The sequence below is a fragment of the Loxodonta africana genome, chromosome 7 (genome assembly GCF_030014295.1).
Source record: "Loxodonta africana isolate mLoxAfr1 chromosome 7, mLoxAfr1.hap2, whole genome shotgun sequence".
NCBI lineage: Eukaryota > Metazoa > Chordata > Mammalia > Proboscidea > Elephantidae > Loxodonta > Loxodonta africana.
In genome coordinates, this window is record NC_087348.1 from 75,305,886 (window position 1) to 75,315,626 (window position 9,741).

General features: G+C 45.1%; 1 protein-coding gene across 1 annotated transcript; it reads left to right on the plus strand.

Annotated features, from left to right (window-relative positions):
- Window positions 1-4,392: 4,392 nt before the first annotated feature.
- NLRP10 (NLR family pyrin domain containing 10) lies at window positions 4,393-9,427 on the plus strand (the record flags this gene model as incomplete). The annotated part of the gene is given in 7 exon segments (XM_064289455.1): window positions 4,393-4,690; window positions 5,852-6,138; window positions 6,140-6,282; window positions 6,284-6,461; window positions 6,463-6,965; window positions 8,053-8,233; window positions 8,266-9,427. Coding segments are annotated over 7 exon segments (2,031 nt in total), but the record flags the coding sequence as incomplete, so codon positions are not given.
- Window positions 9,428-9,741: the final 314 nt, after the last annotated feature.

Genomic DNA, 9,741 nt, shown 5'->3' on the forward strand with positions numbered 1-9,741 from the left:
GAGGAGACAACCAGCCCAAATGAGGTGTTACTGCCCCAAACTGAGCACTCACACCCGTGGGACCGCCTGTCAACGAGTTCATTTGACTTGGATGTGGATACTTCACCTTCAAGAACTCACTTTTGCCTTTATATCAATGACCATAGGACCTTTCTCTCTGGAGGGGGAAGGAGATGATGAAGAATCAGATAAATTTTGAGCTGGGGAGAGCAGAGAAGTAGTGGGGGGCTCCTCTCAAATGCCATTCCCCCCCTCCCAGGGAAGTGGAAGCAAGGTGATCTATTGAGAATGGCAATGCCAGAGCAGGGTTTAGGCTTGGAGGAATGGGCAGTGTTTGGAAGACGGGCTGAGGGTGAGCCATTAAAAGCCATACAAGGCATTGACAATTATGGGAGGGCTGCTGAGCCTGGAGAGCTCAAGTTGTACAAGGACCAGCTGGCCGACTTTCGTGATTTCTTTCCAGCAGCCATGTAGCCCAGGGGCAGGAGGAGATCATTGGCATTGTCTTTTCACAGGAGACAATTGGCAAGGATCAGGGAGTGTGTAGACACAGGCTACTGGCTTTCCAATGGCTGAGTGAGGGATCCAGGAAGGCTGCTCCCTTTGAACTGAAAGCTTGGGAGCCTCAAATTTTTCAGGTAAAGGGTGGAAGGAGTGGGGAGAGAGAACAATGGACTATCCCCCTTTTATATAGAATGTGTTGTACAGGGATTGCTCTAGGTTTCTGGTTGCTTGGGTACACGCTTAATGGTTCTGCCTGAAAAGACCAGGGTCATACTGCCTGCCTCATGATAAGACTGCGGCCTGTAGCTTGATAAATTTATCCCACCCTCTAGATCACTAACTGAAGTGAAAGGAGCTGGAGCTACAGCTCAGATTAAGGGAGGACAACAAGGGAGAGCCCCAGACTATCTCAAGTCTGTAGCAAGCGAGAAAAACAAACAAACCTATTGCCGTCCAGTCGATTCTGACTTATAGTGACCTTATAGTCAGTTCTACAGTGCAGAACTGCCCCAAAGGGTTTCCAAGACTATAACCTTCACAGACGCAGGCTACTACATCTTTCTCCTGCGGAGCAGTTGGTGGGTTCAAACTCCCTACCTTTAGGTTAGCAGCCAAATGCTTAACCACTTCGTCACCAGGGCTCTTTCGACAATAGCTGTTGGGGCCTAATTTGGGGAAGCTTTCCTCCTGAGAAAGTTTGCTTGATTTTTTTTCTGACGGGATTGGGGTGGCAGTGAGGTCATTTCAGGCTTTTTGGAAGATTTTGACTTAGAAATGGTGGTCATGCTTAGCTTCCCCATGCTTTTTAATGCTAATTGACTTTTAAAACTCTAAGCATGTTTGATAAAATAAAAGTTCAACAAAGAAAGAATGCGGCTAAGGAAGTAGAGGTAACACGTATAGACAAATCTTGCCAAAGCATGGCAGTAGAGAGGGAATGAGGTGACATGAGAAATGCAGGGTCAAGAGAAGGTTTCCTTTGTTTGAACATGGGAGGGAGTGGAATATATTTGAATGCTGTGGAAAGAGATCCAATAAAGGTGACACAGAGAGTAATTCCCTGCTCCAACCTTTCCCACTACCCACTAGTCCCTCTTCCCTGAGGGTGACTTCTCAGAAATCTCCTTTAGATTTCTTTTCTTACATCTTTCCATTTCTAAACAGTGTATGTATACTGCTACCTTTTGATTAACCAGTTTTAGGTGTTATCTAGGGACTGCCTATTCCAGCCCACAAGCATTTAACTCTTCCATCACCATCCTTTCAATATGGTTATGTTACCATTTTAGTTAGGTTGATACTCAGTGGTTACATCATTATTCCTATGTAAACATTATTCACACCTGAGTATTGTCGTTTACTATTATGTTTCCTTTCGTTTTGCTTTTCTCAGAGTTAGTAATTCCTTATTTTAGTTCCATTTGTCTAGTTTTGTTGGTGTTACCATAAATCACAGATTCGAGCGGCCTGCTGCAAAGCCAATACTGAGACAGGAGGGAGGTCAACAGCAAGAGGGCTTTACTGAATACCGGTATCCAAGAAACAGAGGGGATAGTTTACTCCTAAATTCTGTCTGTCTCGAAAGAGACGGCTGGGCGGTTTTATAGGGAAAGAAAAGCTAAGTCCAAGGAATCTGGAGAATTTTTAATTCCCCTTTGAGGTGGTCTTGCAAATCACCTTCCAGACGTGATGATCTTTTCCAGGTATTCTTAGGGTCCCTTCTGGAGTCATTGAAGTTTGGTCTTCTAACATCACTGTCTTCTGACTCCTCGGTTCCCAGATCCTATCAATTGTTTTTCATGTTGAGAGAGAACACGCAGGTTAATCTTAAGCCTATACAATGCTGAGAGAGAACAATCAGAAAAGAATCGCAAGGCATGCTATAGCTCACAGGGGTTTCATCAGTTCCCATAAACATTAACTTTTCTACCATCTGGATGTTCAAGCAATATTTGCCCACTTCATTGGCACTTATTGCCAGTTTTTCCCACAGTCTTCCAATAGCTCTAGTACAATTTTTCAGGTCAATCATAATAGTTGATCTATGAATCCTTTTTTTTTTTTCCCCCCCTTGGAGATATTCTTTCTGGAGAAATCCATTCCCTGTCAGAGACTTCAGAGCTCTCAGCTCTCTAGACGAGCTGCCTTCTAGGACTGTTTTTTCCTTGTTTGGATTCCTATTTCATGGATCTTGAGTCTTCCTCCTTCTATTGTTTTGGTGGAGGGCATCCTCCAGTAGTTTCAACAACTTAAAGATATGGTGCAAAGGTAAAAGTGGTCCATTTTCTTTGGAGTTTCTTTTCCTCTCTAGACAAATTTCCCAGTCTGGACTGCAATTGTAGAAGAGAGCTAGGGTCTTCAGACAGAGAGGTTGTGAATCTGCTGGACTCTTTTTCTCTTGGTGCCAGAATAGTTTATCCCTTTGGCCCCTCCTTTACTTTTCAATGTTAATATATGGAAGAATGAGGTTAAGCTTTCCTCTGGTGAGCACTTACTCTTCCTACTGACAGAATGTGTGGCTTTTCCTCTTCACAGTGCCCTAGGAGGGTTTTCATCTCTTCCAGGCCTGCATTGCACTAGGTAGGGTCTAGGTTCCAAAGGGTAGGTGTCTGGGTCGTCATACCTATCCTTTAATGCCAACACGCCCACACAGCAGTGATCTAGTACTCTTGGGTGTAAGTGGACCCTGGCTTGGGCTGGGGAACTATCTGGTCAGAAATAAAGGACTTATTCTGTCTCAATCTCAGGACCTTTGCTTGCCAGGCATCCAGCATCAGGGAGCTGAGTCACTCCCACCCCCTCTCCAGCTCCCCTCTCCAGCTCTCCACAGGAGACAGCAGAGATTTGCTCACGCAGACTGAGGCTTTATTACAAATTGCTCCTGCTCCAACAGAGCCTGATTTTCCCAACTGCCCCGTGACTCACAGCCAAAGTCCCTTTTGTCCTCACGTATTCCAGACATTTTCTCTCTCCTGCTAACCAAAAGGTTGGCAGTTTGAATTCACCAGGGCACTCCTTGGAAACTCTATGGGGCAGTTCTACGCTGTCCTAAATGGTTGTTATGAATCAGAATCAACTTGATGGCAATGGGTTTGTTTGTTTTTTTGGTTGGTGTCTAGTTGAAACATTGCTATTTGAGTCTCAGCAACCTTCCCCATTTCCAAATATCCCTTTGAGCACGCTCAGACATTGTGCTCTTGAGACGAATTCTCCATTGGTATTAGATCATAGGCATAATTCTGGATTCTGAAAACTTTCTATTAATTGTTGCTTCCTTTCATCTGAAGACAGCCACCCTAGCAACATTTTAATTCCATATTTAAACACTCAAGATCCTGTTCTTTCTTCCCTGCTACTTCAGCATCCACAAATGTCTCCAGTCAGGGATCGATTAACTAGTAGGTATGGTATACACTGGTTTACAGTAAGCAAGGTACGCATGGCTTAATTGTGTTTATCTACTAATCTGTAGCGCACAATTTCACCTTTGGGCCAGATAGAGACAGCCTTGCTTTTAAAAATTTAGAATATATATACCCAAACTGCCTGAGGAGGCAGACAGGGCCTAATAAACAACATGTGCAAGAGGGAAGGGGGGAGGGAAGGAGAGAGAGAAAGATCCACACATCCACACACCTCCCTACCGAAGCCTACACAATCACATGTCATCTGGCAAAGAGTCATAGAGGGAATGACAAGGAGGATTCCTCTGCTGTCTCATCACTCAGTTTGTTTGGGACTCTGCAAACACCCCTCTTACCCTAGGCTTCCCACAGCAGCTGGCCAAGCACCCAGAATGCAGGGCGGCTGAGGTGTTTTCACGTTGTCCTTCTCAGTGGGGGCCTCTCCTCCACCCCCTTCTCTAGGTCACTGGTCTGAAACTGACTCCACACCCTGATCAACATGGCCCTCACCCGTGACCCCCAGGATGCATTGCTGTTTGCCTTGAATGACTTTGAGGAGGAAAGCTTCAAGACTTTAAAGTTCGACTTGCAGGATATGACCCAGCGTAATGGTCATTGGCAGCTGGCCCAAGGGGAGCTGAAAAGCCAGAGTCCAGTGGACCTGGCATCTTGACTCATTCTAATATATGGAGCATATGAGGTTGTGAAAGTGGTGCTTAAGGGCTCAAAAAAGGTGAATCTGTTGGAACTCGTGGGCCCATTCAACCATGTTTGTCTGAATGGTGAGTGCAGCACGGGAGAGAGGAAGTCAGGATGGCAACAGGGCCCCTTTCCATGGCATTTCCTGGCACTCCGTATAATTTATATCTGTTCTCACCCCTGCCCTCTGACCTTGCCTGGGGAAACCCCAATGCCCTAGAGTCCTAGGTGGTCCCCAGCTGAGGTCTCTGACAACTATAGCGTGAAGGGCATGAGCTGCGGGCAAGAACTTATTTATAGAAAGAATACAGCATCGAAAGATCATGGTGCTCCCGCCCCCACCTCCAATTGTAGTGCCAGAGAAGGAAAGAGTATGAAAAAAGGGTTTAGAGATCTGGGATGGCATTGGTAAAGGGATTTCCACTAACCAGAAGAGATGGTGTCAGGGCATGTGGGTCACACCTTTCTAGTTCCTCTCGTGGTAGGCAACTCAGGCTGCTTCTAATGGAGGACCACCTTCTCCTGTGCTCCTGTTCGCTCAAAGAATAGTGGACTAAGGTCACCCCAGAGAGTGGGGTGGTCATGGAGCCTAAAGAGCCTCTTATTCCTTCTGGTGGGGTGCCAGGGGATCTGTCAGTACCTGCGCACCCTCCCATAGGTCTCCTTCCTTCTGAGAGCTCCTGTGAAATACAGAAATGGGAAGGTTGAATATACTCAACATCTGCTCCGAAGCTGGTCTATCTTTAGGACCTGGCCCATTCTTTACCAAGAACAGGCTCTTATAATCTCACCATTTCCCAGTTTCCCTTTCCATCACTTCTCGTGGCCTTCACCTCTTCAAATGGGGATATTTCACATGAACACTCAGTCACATGTTCTCACACACAGAGATTTTCATACATACACATGTTCTTATATACTTACACACTAATATGTCTTCCCTACACAGAAATACACATGCTTCTGTAGGCACACTACCATGAACACGTGGAGCAAGCATTCACTCACACTCCCCCAATGTCCACACACCCTTGCACACTTATACAGATGTGCATATGTGCAACACACATGCACACACACATGTATTTGTCCCTTTCCATGAAGCCAGAATTGTAATCTTTGGGGTGATACAACTTAGAGAGCATGGAAGATGAGTCAAAAGGACAGAATCCAGAGTCTGAGAGTCCCATTTTCTCCTTTTTCCTTTCCATCTCACCACTTAATACCCCACTTCTTTGGCTCAGAATACAGAGAAATATACCGAGAGCATGTGCACTGCCTAGAGGAGAGGCAAGAAAGGGAAGTCAATGGCAACTACAACCTGCTGTTCCTGGTGACCAAGCCCAGCTCAGGGAGCTCAGAATCACCTACCTGCCCTACCCTGGAGGAGCAGCTGGACTCGGTCATGATGAATGCTCTGTTCAATCCAGGGGAAAAGTCCCACAAGTCCACAGTGGTGCTGCAGGGGTCTGCTGGCACTGGAAAGAGAACCCTGGCAAGAAAAATCATGCTGGACTGGGTCACTGGTACCCTTGTTTTCAAGCCAATTTGATTATGTCTTTTATGTGAGCTGCAGGGAAGTGGTTTTGCTGGTAGAGTAAGAGCTGGACCAACTCCTCTTCTGGTGTCGTGGGGATAATCAAGCACCTGTCAAAGAGATTCTGAGGCAGCCAGAGCCTGTTCATCCTGGATGGCTTTGATGAGCTGTAGAGGCCTTTAGCTGGTAAGTTGATGAGGCCATGGTCCGGCCCCATGGAGGACCTGCTGCATCTTCTAATTAGGAAAAAGATACTTTATGAGTCCCCCCTTCTAATCACCACTCAGCCCCTGGCTTTGAAGAACCTGGGGGCGCTTTCTGGAACAACCATGACATGTCCATGTCCTAGGCTTCTCCGAGGAGGAGAGGAAAACATATTTCAGCTCATATTTCACAGATGAAGAGCAAGCCAGAAATGCTTTTGACTTTGTACAAAGAAATGACGTTCTCTACCAAGCATGCCAGCTTCCAGGTCTTTGCTGGGTGGTCTGCTCCTGGCTGAAAGAGCAGATGGAGAGAGGCAGCACAGTCTAAGACATACCCAGTAACAGCACTGACATCTACATGGCCTATGTCTCCACATTCCTGTTGCCCAGTGACAATGGGGACTGCTTGGATCTTCCCTGGCACAGGGTCATGAGGGGTCTCTGCTTCTTGGGAGCTGAGGGAATCCAGCACCAAAGGGTCCTATTTGAAGACGCTGACTTCAGGAATTACAACTTAGATGAGCCCAGCCTTGCCACTTTCATGAGCAGCAATGATCACCAAGAGGGGCTTGACATCGAGAAATCGTACAGCTTCCTCCATATTAGCTTCCAGGAATTTTTTTTTTTATTGTGCATTAAGTGAAAGTTTACAAATCAAGTGGGACTGTCATATAAAAATTTATAAACACCTTACTATATACTCCTAGTTGCTCTCCCCCTAATGAGAGTTCACTCCTTCCCTCCACTCTCTCTTTTTGTGTCCATTCAGCCAGCTTCTGACCCCCTCTACCCCCTCATCTCCCCTTCAGACAGGAGATGCCAACATAGTCTCATGAGTCCACTTGATCGAAGAAGCTCATTCTTCACTAGTATCATTGTCTGTCCCATAGTCTGGTCCAATCCCTGTCTGAAGAGTTGGCCTTGGGAATGATTCCCGTTTTGGGATAACAGAAGGTCTGGGGACCATGACCTCTGGGGTCATTCTAGGCTCAGTCAGACCATTAAGTCTGGTCTTTTTTATAAGAATTTGGGGTCTGCATCCCACTGCTCTCCTGCTCCCTCAGGGGTTCTTTGTTGTGTTCCCTTTTAGGACAGTCATTGGTTGTAGCTGGGCACCATCTAGTTCTTCTCGTCTCAGGATGATGTAGTCTCTCCTTTATGTGGCCCTTTCTGCCTCTTGGGCTCATAATTACCTTGTGTCTTTGGAGTTCTTCATTCTCCTTTGCTCCAGGTGGGTTGAGACCAAATGATGCATCTTAGATGGCTGCCTGCTAGCATTTAAGACCCCAGATGCCACTCTCCAAAGTGGGATGCAGAATGTTTTAATAGATTTTATTATGCCAATTGACTTAGATGTCCCCTGAAACCATGGTCCCCAAACCCCTGCCTCTGCTATGCTGGCCTTCAAAGTGTTCAGTTTATTCAGGAAACTTCTTTGCTTTTGGTTTAGTCCAGTTGTGGTGACCTCTTCTGTATTGTGTGTTGTCTTTCCCTTCACCTAAAATAGTCCTTATCTACTATCTAATTTGTGAAAACCCCTCTCCCTTCCTCCCTCCTCCATTCCTCCTGTAACCATCAAAGAATATTCTCTTCTCTGTTTAAACTATTTCTCGAGTTCTTAGAATAGTGGTCTTATACAATATTTGTCCTTTTGCAGCTGATTAATTTCACTCAGCATGATGCCTTCCAGACAGGAATTTTTTTTTTTTTACGCCATGTCCCAAATGGTGAAAAAGGACCACGGCCAGCTGGAGGAGGAGTCCCACAGAGAATTAGAAAGTCTGCTGGAGACAAAGAATGAGGATATGACCTTTGCTGGGTGGTTTTTATTGGACATACTGAAAAAAGATAGCTCAAAAAAAAAAAAAAAAACTTTTTTTTTTTTCCTTGAACTTGGAGCTCAATTTCAGTTTCAAAAGTTTCTTCCTGGATAATGCAGGATCTGAAGTATCTAAAAAAACAAACAAACAAACAACTGAAATCTGTATGGCATAAAAGCATCTGGGATTTGGAATTCTCCCTGTATGAGTCTAAAATCAAGAACCTGGTGAAGGGTGTTCAGATGAGTGAGGCATCATTTAAGACAGCACATTCAAACAAAAAGAAAGCCCACATGGGACACTCATTTTCTGTCAAAACCAGCTTGAGAAACGGGCAGGAATAGGAGCAAAAAAGTCCTCTTGTGGGCAAAGTTAACATAGCAGGGACACAAAAGAGGGGTTCTAATGGAAAAGGCACAGGGACTGAGGAATTACAGACAAAAAAGTTACGAGCAGTCAGATGGGGAAGAACAGAAGTGGGAACAAAAGAGCTGAAGGGTCAGAGGGATGGTGGGGTAGAGGGACAGGAGCATTAGGGAAAAACAGAGAAAGCAAAAAAGAATGGGGAGATGAGAGGTCAGACTAATGGGTTCTAGAAGGAGGGGGAGGACAGAGGAACAAATAGAAAAGAGAATTAGATACAGGCATACCTTGGAGATATTGTGGGTTCAGTTTCAGACCACCACAAGAAAACAAGTCACAAGAATTTTTTGGTTTCTCAGTGCATATAAAAGGTATGTTTAGACTGTACTGTGGTCTATTAAGTGTGCAGTAGCATTATATCTAAAAAAAAAAAAAAGGAACGTACCTTAATTAAAAAAAAACTTTACTGCTAAAAATGCTAACCATCACCTGAGCCTTCAGCGAATTGTAATCTTTTTGCTGGTGGAGGGTCTTACCACAATATTGATGGCTGCTGGATGATCAGGGTGGTGGCTGCTGAAAATTGGGATGGCTGTGGCAATTTCTTAAAATAACACAGCTGTGAAATTTGCCACATTGGTCGACTCTTCCTTTTGTGAAAGATTTCTCTGTAGCATGCAATGCTGTTTGATAGCATTTTACCCAGAGTAGAACTTTCAAAACTGGAGTTAGTCCTCTCAAACCCTGCCACTGCTTTATCAACTAAGTTTATGTAATATTCTAAATTATTTGTTGTCATTCAACAATGTTTACAGCATCTTCACCAGGAGTAGATTCCATACCAAGAAACCACCTTCTTTGCTCCTCCATAAGAAGCAACTCCTCACCCATGAGACTGCAGCAATTCAGTCACATCTTCAGGCTCCACTTCTAATTCTTGTTCTTTCGCTGTTTTCACCTATCTTGGATTGAACTGTGTCCCCCCAAAATACCCGCCAACTTGGCTAGGCCATGATTCCCAGCATTGTGTGATTGTCTTAGTTATCTGGTGCTGCTATAACAGAGGGTCCCTGTGCTGAGAAGCTTCTTGGTTCAGAGGATGTGCTGTGCTCCCGGTGCGTCTTTCTTGGTGGTATGAGGTCCCCAAGTCTCTCTGCTTGCTTCTCTCTTTTATATCTCAAAAGAGATTGATGACAAGGACCTTCCCC